Source organism: Molossus molossus, unplaced genomic scaffold (assembly GCF_014108415.1).
Source record: "Molossus molossus isolate mMolMol1 unplaced genomic scaffold, mMolMol1.p scaffold_m16_p_24, whole genome shotgun sequence".
NCBI classification, from domain to species: domain Eukaryota; kingdom Metazoa; phylum Chordata; class Mammalia; order Chiroptera; family Molossidae; genus Molossus; species Molossus molossus.
Window position 1 is genome coordinate 688,174 of NW_023425360.1, and position 18,786 is coordinate 706,959.

General features: G+C 58.9%; 1 protein-coding gene across 1 annotated transcript; it reads left to right on the top strand.

The window, feature by feature from the left end:
* The first annotated feature begins 1,092 nt into the window (after positions 1 to 1,092).
* CTSH (cathepsin H) lies at positions 1,093 to 14,115 on the top strand. The gene is made up of 12 exons (XM_036278012.1): positions 1,093 to 1,183; positions 3,991 to 4,022; positions 4,637 to 4,742; positions 5,635 to 5,705; positions 6,219 to 6,323; positions 8,476 to 8,562; positions 9,067 to 9,122; positions 9,422 to 9,503; positions 10,732 to 10,800; positions 12,692 to 12,798; positions 13,028 to 13,153; positions 13,728 to 14,115. The coding sequence occupies exons 1-12, from the start codon at positions 1,093 to 1,095 to the stop codon at positions 13,801 to 13,803; spliced, it is 1,008 nt and encodes a 335-aa protein (XP_036133905.1). The 3' UTR covers positions 13,804 to 14,115.
* The last annotated feature ends 4,671 nt before the right edge of the window (positions 14,116 to 18,786 follow it).

Below are 18,786 nucleotides of genomic sequence, written 5' to 3' on the forward strand. Positions count from 1 at the left end.
ATTCCATCTGCACAACCCCCTTCCAGCAGGGCCTTCAACCCTTGCACTCCCCAGGTGGTTGGAACTGGTAGAAAGGTGGGGTGGTCCCTGCACACCTGAAGGGTAGCACACCTGCAGAGGGGGGCACCTTGATCCCAAGGCCTGTGACAACTTTCCAAATAGCAACCCTGCAAGGTCTTTCCGGAAACATTTGCCTTAAAGCGCAACCCGAGGGAGGGTGGGCGGGGAGATACCGCTCAGATTGCACAGGCCAGCCTCACAGGCTCTGACCAAAATGCTTGCAAAAGAGCTGACCTACTGCAGCAGGTAAACCAGGGTTCAGACGCCCTCAGCCCACTGATGAGGAAAGTTACCATCAACTCTTGGAGCCTCGGTTTCCCCATCTGAGGTCAGTCAGGTGTTGCTTTGCAAAGGCGATGATGTAAGTGAAGGACGGCCCGGGTCTAATCTCCCTCCTCCCCCACAAACCAGGGCTGAGCACGGTCCCTGAGCCTGAAATGCTCCTGGTTACATTTGTTTATCGCACACTCAGACTCAGAGATCACATTCCTCCCTCCTCCAGATTGCAAAATAGAGAAAATGACCCTACAGCTGCTAATAGGACTTCCTCAGCAGGAAGCCTGAAATGCTTGTTTTGGAGGAAAAAAACAAAACCGCCACCAAAGACAGCTGTCTACCCTACCCCAGGGACAACCTGCTGTCCAGGAATGTGGTTCATGAGTACCTGATGGGGGTCTGGGGGTGGGACGGGAAGGGAGGTGGGGTTCTGAGGGTGAGAGACAAGGGACCAGAGGGAGGGGCCAGCTGCCACCCCCACCCCACCCTCAGCCCCAGGTCCAGCCAGTCGGGGCAGACGGAGGACCCGCAGACGGGCGTCCAGCTCGCCCTGCAGAGAGGGGTGACCTGGCCGGGGCGGGCGGTGGGCACTGGGCCGGGCAGGAAGGGGGAGGCGGAGACCGGACAGTCCGAGAGTCAGCGCAGAGTCTGGGAGCCCCGCCCCGGCCCCGCCCCCGCGTCCCGGCCGCCCCGCCCCCCGTCCCGCCTGCCCGCACCCCCACCTCCGGGGGAGCAGAGCCCGGAGCCACCGCCGCGATGTGGGCCGCGCTGCCGCTGCTCTGCGCCGGGGCCTGGCTGCTGGGGCCCCTGGCCCGCGGCGCCCCCGGCCTGTCCGTGCGCACCGCAGGTACGTGGGGCAGCGCGGGGCGCCCGAGAGCCGGGCTCCGCGTCCTTGGCCGCGGGACACCCGGGCGGGAGGAACCGCGGGCCCCGGGCGCTGGGTCGGGACGGAGCGCTTGGGAGGGGCCGGAGGAGAGGCGCGGACGGGGTCCAGGGCCCCACTGCCCAGGTGGGGGCAGAGGCTCGGGTGCCCTTCACTCCGACCGGGGTCTCGGAGGGCTTCGCTCGGCCCCTGCGGGACGGGCGCGGGCCTTCCCAGCCTCTCCTGGCAGCTTTCCGGGACCTGGCCCACGGGGAGCCCCCGCAGGTGCCCCAGCCCGCGGGGACAGTGGGCGGGACAGGTGTTGGAGGAGTAACGCCCCTGCCTAGAGCCACAGCAGCCTTAGCGCCCGAAAACCCAGCGTGTCTTTCCCGGGCTCATGGTTAACAAGCCACGGGACCCCGGGCGGAGCCCCACACCCTCCCCACGGTCCCCCTTCCCTCCTGCTGCCCACCCTCGGCTCAGCCCACCACCCACGGCTCTGAGCTCACAAGACCACCTCCCTGCCCTGGGGACAGACACAGCACCTGGGGACAGGACCGAGGTCACCCAAAGGAAGGGATCTTCCCTTTCCTTGGTCCAAATCTGAACCGGGCTGTACAGCAGAGGGGGCAAGACCAGAAAGGATCCTGGTGCCAGGTCCTTCTAGGAAACTGGAATTAAGGAGGGAGGACCTCACAGGGTGTCAGCTGATTGGGTCTTAGAAACAGTATTGAGCCCAGCGGGTGGGACTCACTGGTTGAGGTCCGCCCAGGCACCAAGAGGTCGCTGGTTCGATTCCCGGTCAGGGCACATGCCCAGGTTGTGGGCCCGATCCCCAGTGAGGGGCATGCAGGAGGCGGCCAGTCCATGTTCTTTCTCATCCATGTTTCTCTTTCTCTCTCTCCTGCCCTTCCTCTCTCTCCCAAATCAATAGAAAAAAAATATTTTTTTAAAAAAAAAAAACAACAGTGTTGAGTGATGGAGACCATGTGATCAGGGTGTGGTAAGCGGTGCACAGCATTGAGTAACACTGTTGTAAAAATAGCCTTCCGGGTCCCAGAAGCAACAAACAATAATATTTTTATTACTTATTGTTATAATAAGTAAGCAATTAAGCGTAGTTGAGCAAGAGTTCTTGGCCTCTGACCTGTAAAAGAACAAAGACAAGAATTCATGCTGACCTATCGAAAAAATATATAATACTCATATATATAAATGGAGATATAAATCCATGGCGGGCTGGGGGGTGTTTGGTGAAGTCCTGTTTATCTAATTAAGAGATGCTTTTCCCAATAAGTGTACTTTGTTTGTTTAACAACGACTTTCCATTCTGTGTAATATATTTGTAGGGTTTTAACCAACCCCGTATTAATGATGATGATTAGTCAATCCAGAACAAATTTTTATAATGGGTCTCAGGGGGTAAAACCAATTTAAATCCGTACTTTTTTCCTTGTAGCGCAAAACAAGGTTAGGGTGATCAAGTAGAAACACATGACCTCTGAGGGGAAATGGAGAGGTGTGGGTGGAGATGGGGGTTCAGGAGAAAAAGAAACTATGTAAACACCATCTCCTCCAGAAACGGTTGTCCATGTGATTGATGGTGGGTATTAACTCATGGTACCTAGCTTCCACTGGCTAGCTTTAAAGTTGTTTTTTTGTGTTTTTTTTTATCCTCACTCGAGGACATTTTTCCATTTTTTGTTCAGATAGAGTGGGAGGGGGAGAGAGAGAGAAAAACATCGACATGAAAGGGACACATTGAGTGGTCGCCACCCACGTGACCCAACCAGGGCCCTGGGGTCAAACTGCAACCGAAGTTCGTGCCCTTAGCAGGAACCGAAACTGGGCCTCTCCAGACTGCAGGCCGACGCTCTAACCGCTGAGCCAAACCGGCCAGGGCCCACTGGCTAGCTTTAAAAGAATGATGTCGTCCTGGCTGCTGCGGTTCAGCAGTTAGAGCATCTGCCTGGGCACTGAAGGGTCTCGGGGGAAATTCCCAGGCAAGGCCACAAACCTGAGTTGCAGGTTCGATCCTGGGTGTCTTTCTCACATTGATATTTCTCTCTCTCTCCCCCTCCCCCCCGCCCTTCCACTCTCTCTAAAAATCAGTGGAAAATATATCCTCGGGTGAGGGTGAACAACAACAAAAATTAAAAGAATGATATAAGTCTTATTTCAAAATGTCGATATGTACAACAAGCTGGACTATACCCTTTGAAGCGATTTCAATTTAGAATGAATTTTTAGATCACTTTAAAATGTACGGAGGGCGGGGGGGATATAGCAGGGGCCCACAAACAATTGGCCGGCCTGTTTTTGTAAATAAAGTTTAACTAGAACACAGTCATGCCCAGTTGTGTTCCCAATACAAGGGCAGACTTGAGCAACCTTGACAGAGACAGTAGGAATGGCAAAGTCTAAGATACTTCCTTCCTGTCCTGTTAACAAAAAATCTGCTCATTGTTGCGGTATATAGATTTCCTAATTAACTTCTTATTGACATATAGTATCATACAGAAAAGGACGCAAATCATTAAACCCCAAGGACAGCTGCGATCCTGACTTTTACCCCACGAGTTAATGGCATAGGGATTTTCACAGTGAATTTGGGTACCAAGGCCCAGCAGTTTTAGTTCCTTTCCGTGCTGTAGATGACGCCACCCCTGGGGTTTACATTTAACCACATTTAACTTAGTTTCCTAAAATGCAAATTGGCTCTCAAGTGCCCCCTGGGCAGTGACTCACCCAGGAGGCAGGCGCCCGGGCCTAATTTATGTTTTCTTTTGCAGAGAGGTTTCGCTTTAAGTCATGGATGGTGCAGGTCAGTGCGCAGCTTCTTCTTTCTGAAGTTTTTCATTCCTCTAAGTTTCCTGTTCTCAAAGCAATCTGTGCCAGATGGGGATTTTCCAGCCTTGCCCTCCCGGGTCTTTCCAAACGTCAGGAAGGTCCAGTTGAGCAACCACCTTCCGGAGGTCCCCAGCCTTAAAGTGGGCCTGCGGCCTTTCAGGCCTCGGGCTTCGTTCCAAATTTTGCATTCAAATCACATGGCGTGCCGGTTGCAAAGTCCATCAGAGACGCTGGCGCCTGTGCCTCTGGAAAAGGGTGATGTTTGCCGTCAACTTGACCCAGCACCAGCTGCGGTGTCCAGGGGTGACCTGCACTCGGCAGGTCTCTTCACCGGGGCCCCTGGGGCTGTGGGTAGACATTCAGGTAGCTGCATTGGCTCCGTTCTGGCCACGGGTCCCTGGAGGCAGGGGCTGTGCTCTGTGACTTCCTGACATTCACGGCCGAGACCCAGGTCGGTGTTGCACCCACGACCACAGATCTGGCCTGTGAAATGCTGGCACAAAAACAGCTCCACTCTTGGAAAGGAGCGGCCACCCTCGGGAGCCGCGTCCAGGGCCCAGGACCTGACACCGCTGGGTTCCCTTTCAGCACCAGAAGATGTACATGGCGGCCGAGTACCAGCACCGGCTACAGACCTTTGCCAACAACCAGAGGAAGATCAACGCCCACAACAGCCAGAACCACACATTTACAAGTACCTGGGGAAGCCTTTGCTGCAGGGGACACGGGGAGGGAGCTTCTCGTGCTGGGAGGAAACCAATTAGTGACACCCTCTCATTCAAGGCCCCACGGGGGGCTCAGGGAGGAGCGGGGAGGCCCAGCCTCCGCAGCTGCCCTTGGCTGGCTCAGAGCCCGCTGTGCTGTTAGTTTCTAGGAGATCCAAGGGGCTGTAGATTTAGGGCCATGCTGGGTGGTTGTGGCATTTCCAGACTTTGTGAGACCTCCTGCCTGCTCCTGCGATCTCAGGGTGCTGCCCGGAGGCCGAGCCCCTGCAGTGCTGTGGGTGCAGGCCCTCCTCAGAGCAGCCTCGAGGGACACCCACCTGCCCTCCGGGTCAGCGGCACTAGAAACTCGTGTGCAGAGTATCCACCAAGGACGCCGAATGAAGGCAGTGTTGGTGATGTGGGCGACAGGCAGGAGCTGCAAGGAAGCCCGAGTTTGGATCTTACTTCTGCCCAGTACTGACTGGCTGTGTGGCCTGGGGCAGGGTTAGGTCTCGGAAATGTTACTCGGCCATAGAGTGGAGATGAAACTGAGGTAGCCGGTGGGAGGCACCTGGCGCAGGTACAGTGGTTCTGTACCTGGGAGTCCATCAGACTCACCAGTAATCTGGGAGAGTGGGTGCCCAGGCCCCGCCCCAGGCCCACTGCACCTGCCTGTCTGGGATGCGGCTTCCCCCGCAGTTCTGCGGCACAGCCGGGCTTGACCCTGGTGCACTGAATGACGGCGCTGAAACATGTACAGCAAGCAGCCAGGGTGTCACAAGTGGACACGGGGTTTCAGTCTTTTCTGTTCCTTTTTAGTGATTGACTGAGAGCCCTTTTCTTTCTTCATTTTGGTTTTTGTTTTTCCTTCTCTTTTTTCAGTGGGAGTCAACCAATTTTCAGACATGACATTTGCTGAATTTAAACACAAGTATCTTTGGTCGGAGCCTCAGGTGGGTGTCAGTCATTGTGGTCACCCCTGAATCTTCTCGCTCAGGCCTTGGGAAGAACCTCACGCCTGCTCTGCTTCCAGGCAGATGCAGCCCCAGCCCCGGCCGCAGCTGGGGTGCCTCGGGGGCTGGGGGAGCCAGAGAGGTCAGCTCCCAGCAGCAACTCAGCTGTGTTCTCGGCCTCGGGTGGCCAGATAATATACAATTTCAGATTTTAAAAACCGATACTATTTTAGCATCAGTGTATCCTATAAACCTTGCATGGGACATACTTAGACCGCAACGTTATTTTTCACTTACCTGAAATTCAGATTTCACTGGGTGAACTGTATCTTACTCACGAGTCTGGCGAGCGTGGGCTCTGGGAGGGAGCCTGTCGGATCTGCGGCCGGTACGTGGGGGCCGGAGGTTCTGGCGGCTTCGCTCTGCCTCTCGGTGATTCCATTTTAATGACACATTTCTGTGAGGCAGGTTCTTTTTCCCACCGAAAAAAAAAAATTATATTTGTTGTTCCAGAATTGCTCAGCCACCAAAAGTAACTACCTGCGGGGCAGGGGTCCCTACCCACGCTTTGTGGACTGGAGGAAGAGTGGGCATTTTGTCTCGCCAGTGAAGAATCAGGTACGCCTGCCAAACCCCCACCCTTCCCCCGAAAAATACTCACGTTCTTTTTTTTTTTTTAACTTTTTTTTCTTTATTGATATTTAGAGAGAGAGGTAGGGAGAAGGAGAGAGAGATAGAAACATCATTGGCCGCCTCCTGCACGCCCCCTACTGGGGATCAGGCCCACAACCTGGACATGTGCCCCGACTGGGAATCGAACCAGCGACCTCTTGGTTGTATTTCTATGGACTGTTCTTTAGGATGAAAAAGTGCTTCCTCATTGGGCTGAAGTTCACACCAGCCCCGCCCACGGCACAGTCCCCATTGGTCCCTGGTCTCGAGTCCTCCATCACGTCATGTTCTCTGGGCCCCAAAGATATTAGACAGCAGGACCCCATTCCTACCCTGTCGCAGGGCATCACATCCAGCCCCTCCCCGGCTGCTTCCTGCTAGATAGTTGCAGGGGATCAGTCAACAGAATGACACCCAGCATCTCAGACACCCGCAGCCCCAACAGGAGGCCACCCTCGGTGGGGAAGGGCGCCCCCTGCTGGGCACCATGCCTTCCGCACTCAGAGCTGAGGACCGGCTGTGGGCTGGGGAGTCCACAGAAGCTGCTCTGGAGACTCAGACCTCACCCCCTGCTGTCCTCTCTGCCTGTGGGGACCCTCCCCTAGAAGTGACAGTGCAGTCACTTCTTCGGAAAGATGCCGACCCCTCAACCCCAGGAAATCCCAGGTGAAGGCTTCCCTCCCGGAAACACGCGGCTTCCTGTGGAAGCTCCATGAGCTATGTTCTCCCCTCGTCCTGAAAGCCACACGGCACAGCTTCAGATCCTCCCAGGCCCCTGGGGTCCTGGATCCCGCTTAGGGACCTGGACGCTTAAATGGCCCCCAGAGCCAAGGCGAGCGCCCCTCCCAGCAGCCCGTGGGGCAGAACACAGGCAGATCCCCGCACGCCCCGCCGCAGAGCCCACCCCAGTTCAGATCGACGCGAGTTCCGTGTGGGGCCTGCTCACCATCCAGGCAGCTGAGGGGGGGGCGTGTGTCCGGGATGTTCCAGGTCCTCACATTGACTGTACGTGGCTGTCGGGCAGCAACGGGCCGCCTGGGCCGTGGGGCTGGAACAGGCTGGTGCCAGTTTCTTGTGGGCGTGGGTGGCGTCTCGTGGCGGCCGCCGTGCGGTTCCAGACGGAGCCACAGGACCTCATGATAGCTCATCGGCCCCCGGAGGGCTGGTCACTTTCCAGAGGAGGAAGCTGAGGGCAGGCGGCTGCTCAGGTCCAGTGTAAGCAAGTGACAGGGCCTGTGCTCAGGGCCGGTGCTCGGGCCAAGCACCTCCTCGACGGGCCCGGACCCTCTGGGTCCCTCTGACCAGGGCCCCTCTTTGCTGAGAGAAGGACTGGGGAGGAAGAGGCTGGGGGTCCAGCGTGGAGACAAGCGGTGGGGACCCGACTAGGGCAAGGACGTGGACAGGAGGGAGTCTCTGAAGACGCTTCGGAAGAGAACATGGGGAGAGAGACGAGGGTGGGGCAGGAGCAACACTGTGAGCCCAAGGGGAACCGCTGGGCAGGCCCTCATCAGCCCCAACAGCCCTGTGAGGCAAGCCCTGTCCTTCCGCTGCACAAGTGACGCAACGGGGCTGGGAAGGGGACGTCACTGCCCTGGGCACACGGCTGGGCGGAAGCAGGTGCTGTCAGCAAGGAGGCCGGGCAGCATCTGCTGGGGTGACGATGGGCCAGGACGGGTAGCCAGGCGTCTGGGCATCTGGTGGGGTCATCTGGGAGACAGGACAGCTGGGCCTGGGTGGTCAGCCTGAGGTAGGGTTTGGGGAGCGGTTGAAGTTAGGGCTGTGGGTGGAATGAGATGGCAGGTGGAAAGGTGAAGTCCTTCTGCCGGGAAACGGGGGGAAGGAGAGTCAGCACGGGATTCAGAAGCAGGAGAGCCGGAGGCCACAGGAGGGGCCGGCCCTCGCGGACAGAGGGCATCGGCCAGCAGGAGGCCAGCACTGAGCGTGCTCGGGCGCCGGGCAGCCTCCGTCCCTCCTCTGTAATGTGGGAGGAGGCTGCTGATCTCAGCTTGAGGGTCAGAGTGGACCAGGGTGGTTGGGAGCCTGGGGTGCTGGGGGCTGTCTCGCGCTGCCCGGTTACGGACCCCCTGACCCCTTCTAGGGCAGCTGTGGCAGTTGCTGGACCTTCTCCACCACGGGGGCCCTGGAGTCCGCGATCGCCATCAAAACGGGGAAGATGCTGTCTTTGGTGAGCTCCTGGCCATGGGGCGGGGGTCACCCACCTCCTGCAGGGGTCACAGTTTGCCCTGAGGCCTGACGGGGAGGCTGGGCCAGGGCCTTTAGGGCTTTAGGGCTTTAGCTGCTGATGCCCAGGTAGTTCCTACAGGGACGAGCCGGGTATTCAAGCCGACACCCCAGGGGGAGCGAGAACCTCTGAGGGACGTGCCCAGCCCCTGCGTCCTGTGTGGGACGAGGGCCGAGAAGCCAACGTGGGGGAGGCAGGAGCTGGGTCTGTGGCGAGGCCTGTCCCCACCCTGTGCCCTGTGCCCGTGCACCACGGGACCCATGACCTCACGCACCTGCACACTGACAGCAAGGTGCCGGATGAGCAGGGCCACCCACACCTGTCACCTGCCACTTCACACGGCACAGGACGGTCCCTGCCCTGGGGGAGCTTACTCTCTGCCATCTCGACCCAGGCCGATCGGCCACGGGTGTGGCCCAGCTCACGGGCTTGTGTTCGCTCCTGTAGGCGGAACAGCAGCTGGTGGACTGTGCCCAGAACTTCAACAACCACGGCTGCCAAGGGTACGTGCCTGACAGGAGGGCCGGAGGCCCCTCGTTTCCCGTCGATTGCTTCCGTGGGACCCGGGGTGTGCCGGGCACAGCCCCAGCCCCAGCCTCATCCTCTGCCCTGGGTGGAAGCAAAAGCGGCCCCATGTCATGGAGGGGAAGGTCACCGCAAGTGCCCAAGGTCCCTCAGGCAGAACTGTGACCCCAGACCACCCTCTGCCTCGGGCACATGCCCGGCCCTGGCGGGGCCAGTTCCCTAGCTCCAGCCACCTGCCCGGCAGCCCAGGTGGCACCTCTGTGTGTGCTTCTTGCAGGGGGCTCCCCAGCCAGGCCTTCGAGTACATCCACTACAACAAGGGCATCATGGGTGAGGACACCTACCCCTACAAGGGCAAGGTAATTCGGGGCGCCCCCGCCCCATTCACGTGCCCACCCCGGGCCCCAGAACACACCCCTGCCCACCTCCCTCAGGCGCATGGCTGCCCCTCTCGCAGGAACCTCAGCATCTCTGCCTCTGCAGGTCCGCTCCTCCACCTCCTCTGCTCCCGGGCCTCTTCTGCCCTCTGTGCCGGCCCACCCCCCTCTGCTGCACCCCACCCCGCTGCTCCCCTCCTGCCACGCTGTCGCCCATCAGCAGCGTGTCCGCACAGTGAGACGCATGCCCAGGGTGCTCCCTGGGCCCACACCACTGAGCCCAAGGCTGTGCCAGGGGCCACCTGCCATCAGCCCAGCCCAGCCAAGCCTGTGGTTCCGCCTGTGTCGCCCTTCAGGGGCGAGCGGCACAGCCCCCCAACCCATGGGGCACTAGTGGTCTGTTCTGGGGACGGTCCCCCACCCCCACCCAGAGCCTCACTCCGGTCTGCCTTCTGGCACCGCAGACCCCTCACCTGCTCCCTTGCCCCATCCGGGTCCCTGCCCCCACTCAGACCTGGCCTCCTTCATCCTCGGTCACTGAGGGCCGCCTCCCCTTGGCCGCTGTCCACTGGGGCTACCAGCGTGGCCGCTCAGACCCGCTGACTCCCTGCTGCTTGGAGTCTTCAGAGACTCCTCAGGGCTGCAAGATGAAGTCTGCAGTCTGGCCTGCCCCTCCGTGCCCACCAGCCTTTCCTGTTCCTTCCCAACCACTGTCCTCCCCCAACCACACGCCGGTTCCTCAACACTGGTTCTAGGCCTGCCTCTCGTCCTCCGACCTCTGCGTGACCTCCTCTGTCTGCTTCGTCCTCCGACCTCCCTGCGCGACCTCCTCTGTCTGCTTCGTCCTCCGACCTCTCTGCGTGACCTCCTCTGTCTGCTTCGTCCTCCGACCTCTCTGTGTGACCTCCTCTGTCTGCTTCCTGAGCTCCTGGACTGAGCCCGGCCTCCCAGCTCCTCCGGGGCGCCATCCCACCGAGCGCCTTGCCGGCCCCTCCGCCGTGGCCAGGGCAGGACCATCTGCCACTGGACTGTGAGCTCCTGGAGAAGGGGTGCCGCTCACGTGCTCTGAACTGACCCCATCACCAGGCCCGGGCTCACGCCGTGTTAGCGTCACAGACGCTATCTGACTGCGCCGGGGAGGCCGGACGTCTCAGCCGGAGCTGGGCGCCCTCACCTGTGCGCCCTGACCTTCCCCCCCGCCCCCCGACAGGATGGCAAGTGTAAGTTCCAGCCGGAAAAGGCCATCGCCTTTGTCAAGGACGTGGTGAACATCACCCTCGTGAGTACCGACCTTTCTCCGACGCAGCGGCAGGGTGGCCTTGTCCCTCGATCCATGGCGACTCCATCCCAAGGGGGAAGGAGCTCTGGCCTGGGTCTGCCCAAGTCGTCACGCCTGAGTTTCCACTTTCTTGTCTAAAACGCAGGCAGTAGTGCCCACCCTGCGGGAGGGTGTGAGAGAGACGTCCCGTGGGCACGTCTGAGGGCAGATGTCATGGCGCGGTGGCCGCCAAACCTGAAGGGCTGCAAACAGCGTCAGCCTCTCTCCTGGGACCTGTCCCTCAGCTTAGGCAGGGCCGGGCCGGGACCGGCAGAGGGAGAGGGGTCACTCACGACCGCCAGAGTCACAGTCGGGCCTCCGCCCAGGTGGGTGGGGACGAGCAGGCGTCCGGTGCCTCCAGGTGAGCTGCAGTGAGCAGCCCCCGAGACTCCGGGGTGTGTGAGGATGTGTGTGAAGGGTGAGAACGTCACCACGGGGTGTGCGGGTGTGAGGCCGAGCACACGCGTGCCCACAGGTGTAGGCGGCCCGTCTGGGCCGTGGCAGAGCTGCCGCGTGGCTGGAGCGTGCCCAGCGCCCAGCAGCGGCCAGCACGGTTGGCACACTGGTCAGGGCAGTGCCGGTCAGGGAACAGGCACCTCCTTCTGACGGCACAGCCCTGGGAGATCAGGGGAACAGGTTCGGAGGCTGAGTCGCTTGCAGAGGCCCCCTGAGGAAGCTGGATTTGAGGGGTGGTCAGCTCCCACACCCTGTGCATAACAGGATGTTTGTGATGATGTGATCTGCAGAAAGCCTGTTTCCCCGAGACACAGCCACAGGGCCTGGCAGGCTCAGGCCGTTTATATCCTAGGAGGTGAATCCGGGCTCAAGGGATCCCTTTCACCTGGTTCCCAGGACAGCCTGGCCAGTGGCCACAGGGCCTCGAGGACTGGCCGGAACTGGTGCCCAGCCCCCTCTGGCAGGGCCCCGACAGGGCTGCAGGACTGGCCTCCTGCGTTCCCTGCGCCAGTCGGCCTGTCTGGGCTCACAGGGCTTTTGTGAACTCGGCTGTGTGCTTTATGCAGCTGGGTCTCTGCCCAGCCCTCCAGGGAGGCAGGACGGAGGGCAGGCTGGGCGCCTGTCCCCTCCAGCACCCCCTTCCCTTCAGCAGAGGCCTGGCCTCAGCCCACCTGGCCCCGCCCTCAGGTCCCCTCCCCACACTCCTCAGCCAGGGGAACAAACAGCCTCCTTAGCTCACCGGCCAAGAGGCCTTCAGAAAGTCCTGAAGCCACCCTAGAAACGCTGATGCCACTCTCAGGAATGCAGCCTGGGCCCCGGGACTTTATAAAATACCCCGGTGGTTTCAGTGGCTACTCTCACCTGGGCCGAAGCCCTGGACCAAAGCCTCCGCCTTCCTGGTGCCGCCTTCCCTGGCCGGAGGGGAAGCCCTCCCCCGACGCACAGCCCTTGCTGGGTCCCCTCGTGTGCCCACCACCAGCGAGGCCTCATCTGCTTGTGGGCTCCTCACTGTGTGTTCGACCATGAACACTCCTTAGCCCGGCTTTGTGGGTTTCGGGGTCCAGGGGTGGAGTGGGGGGTCACCCATCTCTGGCTCATGATGGTTCTGAGTGACTGAGTAGGTCCCTATCCCAAAGGTGCAGGGTGACCCGACAGACCAGCCCAGTCAAGGGAGGGAGGTCCCAGGGGCCAGGGTTTGAGAAGAAGCCAAATAGGAAACCCCAGAGGGTCCCAGCCATGCAGGCATAAGAGGGTAGGGGCCCCATATTTCCCCCAGCATCTGCTGTGAGGGCGGCTGCTCCTTGACCTTGGGCAAACCTTGGGGCAAAGAGCCACATTCGAAGGTGGGGTGGGGGGGCGAGTCCGTGTGTGGGCCCCACTCTCCATCTGTCCACAGAACGACGAGGAGGCCATGGTGGAGGCCGTAGCCCTGTACAACCCCGTGAGCTTTGCCTTCGAGGTGACTAACGACTTCATGCTGTACAGGAAGGGCATCTACTCCAGGTGAGACCCTTCCTCCACGCCCACCTTGGCTGGCACCTCAGTCCTGACACGGAGAAGGGAGAGGTCAGTCCCGGGAGCACAGCTGAGAGGAGGCTCCCCCATACCCTGAGTGAAGGAGCGTCCCTGCACCCCGAAGCCTCCCTTCCGGACACTGCGCGAAGCACGGGACGTCGGATGTGACCGACTCCCAGTCTGTCCCCGTCTTCAGACCATTCCGCTTGCCTTCCAGCACTTCCTGCCATAACACTCCGGACAAAGTGAACCACGCGGTGCTGGCTGTTGGCTACGGAGAGGAGAACGGGAGACCCTACTGGATCGTGAAGAACTCCTGGGGCCCCCAGTGGGGGATGGACGGGTAAGCGGTGCCCAGGGCCCGGTGCTGGGTGGGTAAGGTGTGGGTGAGCATGACCTCCGGATAGAAGCCCCCAGCAGCCCCTCTCCTGTCCTGGGCCCCAAAGTTAGCATTCGGTCAGAACAGGAGTCTGCGTGGCTCCACGGGACCTGCAGTTGCCGCTGAGAAAACAGACGGCCAGCGTCTGGGAGGGTCAGTTTGGGGGAGAATGGGGCTGGAACCAGGTGGCCGGGGCTCGTATCATGAGGTGGCTTTGTCTGTGTGTCTCCTCCCAGACTCCATGTCCTTGCTTTTTTCGGAGGGGCGGGGGGCAGGGAGCGACACCCAGTGGTGATCAAATACCTACCCGAGGGCTCAGGAGGGCTTCTGGGAACCTCCAGGAAATTCTGAAGTGAGAAATGGATCAAGTTCACAGTCACGTCAGTGATTTCCTAGAGATGAACAAGCCCAATGCCACTATTATGTCAATAAACCCAGGGAGCGAGTCCCTGCAGCCAGATCCCGGTGAGCAGCCACACACCAAAAAGGTGTGCGGTGAGGACCCACCTGCCAAGCCTCGGCCCTCTCCCCCGCCCAGGTACTTCCTCATCGAGCGTGGGAAGAACATGTGCGGGCTGGCCGCCTGTGCCTCCTACCCCATCCCGCTGGTGTGAGCCCGGGAGCAGCAGTGACCATCCCGCGGAGACAGGGAGGAACTCGGGCAGCCTGGGTGCTGGAGGACGAGCTGGGGGAGCCACCCAGGGCCTCACTCTGCATCCTCACCCCGAGGGGAGAGGAGGGATTCCAGCAGCAAGCCCACCTTGCCTCCTGACCAAAGGTGACCACCAGCCGTGTGCCTTAGGCTAGTTTTGAACGGGCTCCTACGAAGAATATTCTTTATTTCCAGAGGGCTGCTCTTCACCTTCTGAGCGCGCTCTGGTGACCTCTTCTTGGCCTTTATTCAATAAACATTCAGTGAGCACCTCCCCGGGCCAGCCTGTGCCGTGTGCTTGGGACCAAAGGTAACCTAGACTGGGCCTGCCCTGGTGTCTGGCCTGAAGGACAGCTTGGGTGCTCATGTCACATCTGCCAGGAGGGGGACCAAGGGGGAGGAGCATTTGCAGATGGAGCGACGGTGCAGGGGGCCTGGAATCACATGGGGTTCCACCTCTGCCACCTCAGTGCTGGAAGGGATGGAGACAGACGCTGGAATAAAAGCCCAGCCCAAGCCCTGGCCAGTTTGGCTTCGCGGTTAGAGCGTCAGCCCACAGTCCAGAGAGACCCGGGTTCGGTTCCCGCTAAGGGCATGTACCTCAGTTGCAGTTTGTCCCCAGCCCTGGTTGGTCGTGTGGGTGGCAGCCACTCAATGTGTCCCTTTCACTTCGATATTTCTCTCTCTCTTCCTCGCTCTCCCTCCTACTCTATCTGAACAAAAAATGGAAAAATGTCCTTGGGTGAGGATTAAAAAAAAAAGCCCGGCCCAGAAGCACTAGCTACAGCCAACCAGCGGGAACCTGGCCTCCTCTGTAGGACCCTCAGTCACGTTGTTTGTTCCACAGAACCACCCACAGGCCAAGATCCAGTTACTTTTTCAATTGCTGCTTTCTCTACAGACGATGAGTTAACATGTACAAATACACTGACTCCCATGAGCACATAAATATGCTACAAACACTCAAACTTAGAAGCCACCTCACTCAATCCCCCAAGGCCTCTCCTGACAACGCAGCCAAGGCCAAGCTGTGAAAAGCTCAGCTGAATGGAAGATTTGCCCGGTTCCCACCAGTGGTCACTTAATTCAGTGAAGTCTTTTGAACTCATAATTAGTTAGGTTTACACGTCTTGAAAAATATTTTTTTAGAAGAGATCAACATCAATGAGACAAACATCGACTGGCTGCCTCCTGCCTGTGCCCTCCTCCCCAGGGATGTAGCCCACAACCTGGGCATGTGCTCTGACCCGGAATCGAACCGGGACCCCCAGTCCATGGGACGACACTTAATCCACCGAGCCACTTTTAAAGACTGTTTTCAGCACCCGGAGTGTTGGGAGGGGAGAGCGGACTAGCAGTTCTGCACGAGCCTCTGCTGGAGGACACTCGCGATGCAGGCGAGTGCCCGGTGGGGCCCTTGCAGAGCGTCCTAGCCTGTGAAGTCCAAGGTCCCGGCAGAGGGAGGAGGTGGGCTGAAAGACTGTTCCCAGCGGCCCTCGCGGGGCCGAGCCCAGGGATGTGGCGGCCCCTCACCAGTGGCCCTCATTGGTTTTATTGCGCGTTGCTTGCCAGGCACCACCAGTCACACACAGGACATCCGCTCCTCACAGCACCTGTGAGGCAGACAGTGTGTGTGACCCCCTTTCAGATGAGGAAACTGAAGCACAGCGTGTGGTTCAGCAGCATGACCAAACCACGGACTCAGCAAGGGGCAGTGGGATTCGCTGGAGTTAGCCCCTCCCCTCTGCTGCCTCTCCAAAGGACTCAAAATCCTTCCTTTCAAAGTAATTCAAAGCCATTCAGATAAGCTCCTAGCAGACTGGGCCACCCACAGGCCCAGGGGTGGCAGCCGACACCATCCACCCTGTGGTTCCCCCTACTGTCAACGTTAAGAGGATCCATCTTCTTTTTATAGTTCTTAGTATATATTTTTAAATATTTTAAAGTGTTCTAATGTCAAGTGAGAGAATTGGAGCCTGGGCTGAAGACAGAAGAGATGCTCATTACTATGGCACCATCTCCGACCAGCCCCCCGTGACTGTGAGTGGGAAACCAGCAGCTTCCCCAGGGGCAGACGAGACCCTGGGTTAGCTGTGTGCGGTCAGCTTCCCCAGGGGACAGACGAGACCCTGGGTTAGCTGTGTGCGGTCAGCTTCCCCAGGGGACAGACGAGACCCTGGGTTACCTGTGTGCGGTCAGCTTCCCCAGGGGACAGACGAGACCCTGGGTTAGCTGTGTGCGGTCAGCTTCCCCAGGGGACAGACGAGACCCTGGGTTAGCTGTGTGCGGTCAGCGGAGAGCCCCTCTCCCGGGTCCAGGGGACAGGCGAGACCCTGGGCTAGCTGTGTGCAGTCAGCAGAGAGCCCCTCTCCCGGGTCCAGGGGACAGGCGAGACCCTGGGCTAGCTGTGTGCAGTCAGCGGAGAGCCCCTCTCCCAGATCCAGGGTGTGGGTGACCGAGGGGCTCAGAAACCCAGGATGAAGGCAGGGAAGCAGGAAGCAGGCTCACAGCAGGAAAGGCCCTAAGGGGACTCGATGGGGAGAGACAGGACCTGCAGGCTGATTCAAGTCCAGAATCTAAAGGTTCACGAGGACAGGGTCCCTCCGGGGGGACAGAAGCCCCTAAGGACTGAGGGACCCTGGTGGACATCCAGATCTGCGGAACGAAGGCTGAACATGTGATGCCAAGAGGAACAGTTTTAGGGCGCCCAAGTGGGGTGCCATGACACCCTGCACAGGTACCCCAGGCCCACGGACTATGGGGAGACCCTTACAACAGTGACACCTGTGGCCACCACGGCCACTCAGTGTGCACACCTGTCAGGTCTCTCAGTCCGGCTGTGGGAGGACTGGCCCCTAGAACTCTTGTAAACCAGGGGAGGTTGGTCACGGTCAACAGGGAGGAATGAAGACTCCTTGCTAGTCCAAAATCTAGAAAGCAACAGTGCAAGAGCGTGCCCCCAAGCTGGTGACAGAGATCCTGTCGGGAACCTGCAGGGTCCCAGACCAGTCTTCCTATGGCATCGTGTTGCATCTCAGCTCTGGGACCAGGAAGGGCAGGGGAACGTGGTCCCTGAAGAAAGCTCAGGGTACATCATGAGCATGCTGCTCGGGCTCAGGGGGGCGGAGGGGAGGAGAGGGGGACCCGCAGGATATTACCTCACACCAGAGAGCACAGGTCAAGGACAGACCAAATTGCCCTCTTCTCCTTACTCTCTCTCTCTCCCTCCCACAGTCACACACACACAGCCTCAGTAATGTGCCCAACCTTACTTACTCCCAGATACAGCACCGTGTGCCCCCACCCACCCCAGGAACAGGAACAGTGTCCTCGGCTGCCCTCTGTCTCTGCAAAGGCTGAACACACACCCATCTGTTCTGAAACCACCCACTTCGACTCTCATTTCTTCCTCATTTTCCATTCCTATTTTTCTAGTATGATTCTCAATATACTCTGTCAAAATACAAGCAAGCAACACCTATTTTTTTCACACTCCCCAACCAGATTCTTCCCCAGGGCACGGGGACCAGTCCAGCCTGGTCCACCTGCGAGAGCAAGAGAGCTGAGCATTTGCACCACGCACGGCGACTGCAGCCCCACCCCCACCCCGACCCCCACCCCGGGCTCCCACAGGGGTTCGTGCTGCTTTTGGCTTGGGCCCCAGGGGAAGGTCTGGGAGTCTGGGAGGACCTGCAAGCCACAAAAAGTGCTTAACTCAAAATAGGTGTGAGGAAGAATCAATACGCTTCTGGGGTGACTTTCTTTCAACAAAGCACACACATCAGTTATTGTACGAGGAGCCATCGCAACGAAAATACAGTGCATCTGCTTTACTGCTGGACCTCACAGCCAAGGGCGCCCCACTGCACCGGGGAACCCAGGAGACCTCAGGGTCACAACTGCAGACCCAGGGGGGCAGGAGTTATGGGGGAAAGGGGACCGTCGCCCTGCCCAGGCTTGACGGGAGTGCTTCAGAGAAAGCAAAAGCCAGCGCAAGCCACGCCTTTCTTGCCATCTTAAACTAAGTTGCCTTGTGTCATTCACAAGTTGGGGAGACACAACTTTCCTCCCCAGAGCTGCCCAAGAGGGCCGACCAGTTGGCAGCAGCTGCCCACCAGGACTGCCAAGTCAGGGCTTTCAGTTCTGGAGCCCCTGGGGCAGGCAGGAGGTCCAGGCCAAGACTGGACAGATCTCCCACGAGTCTCTGAGAAACCCGAGGGCAGCATGGGGGAAGGGAGGGCAGCGGGCCAGCGCAAGGCATCAGGTGCAGGACGTGAGGCGAGGGAGACTGTCTGACGCACGTGCTTCCAAGATGCTGGGGTCAGATCTCTTCCCATGTCTCTAGTTTCCACCTGAACAGATTACGTAACTTATTTATATTTTATTTCACAAAATATTTTACAAATGACTGAATAATATTCCATGACGGGAATGAACCCATGGCTATTTATCTTTTGATATTCCTTCCCCATCTGGAAAAAGTACAGATCTGATAGCTATAGAACAATACCCCCCGAAGGTGGGCAGTTCCATCTCCACGACGTGCCTTACGCCAGTTGCAAGGAGCAAAGAGGCAGAATGCAACAAGGACCTGCGTCTCTGACTGGGCTGGTGCCTGAGGGAGCAGAAGTGCCCCACCCAGTCCCCAGGAAGGGGAAGATCCTAGTCCCCAACTCTCACCTTCCAGCCTCCCTCTCATGCCCCCTACTGGGAGAACGTAAGATGCCAGCCAACAAAGGAGAAACAATTTAGAGCCCCAAGCCCAGCATCTGCAAGCTGGACACAGAGTTAAGACCCAACAGCATCAAAAACAAAAACGCCCTCCCCTCCCCTCCCCTCCCCTCGGATGCTCGGATCCACCCATCAGACCACACCCCTGATCTTCGTACAGTACTGGCCCACACTGCAAGCTTCCAGCTAACAAGACACCAGTCCTTCGCCACCA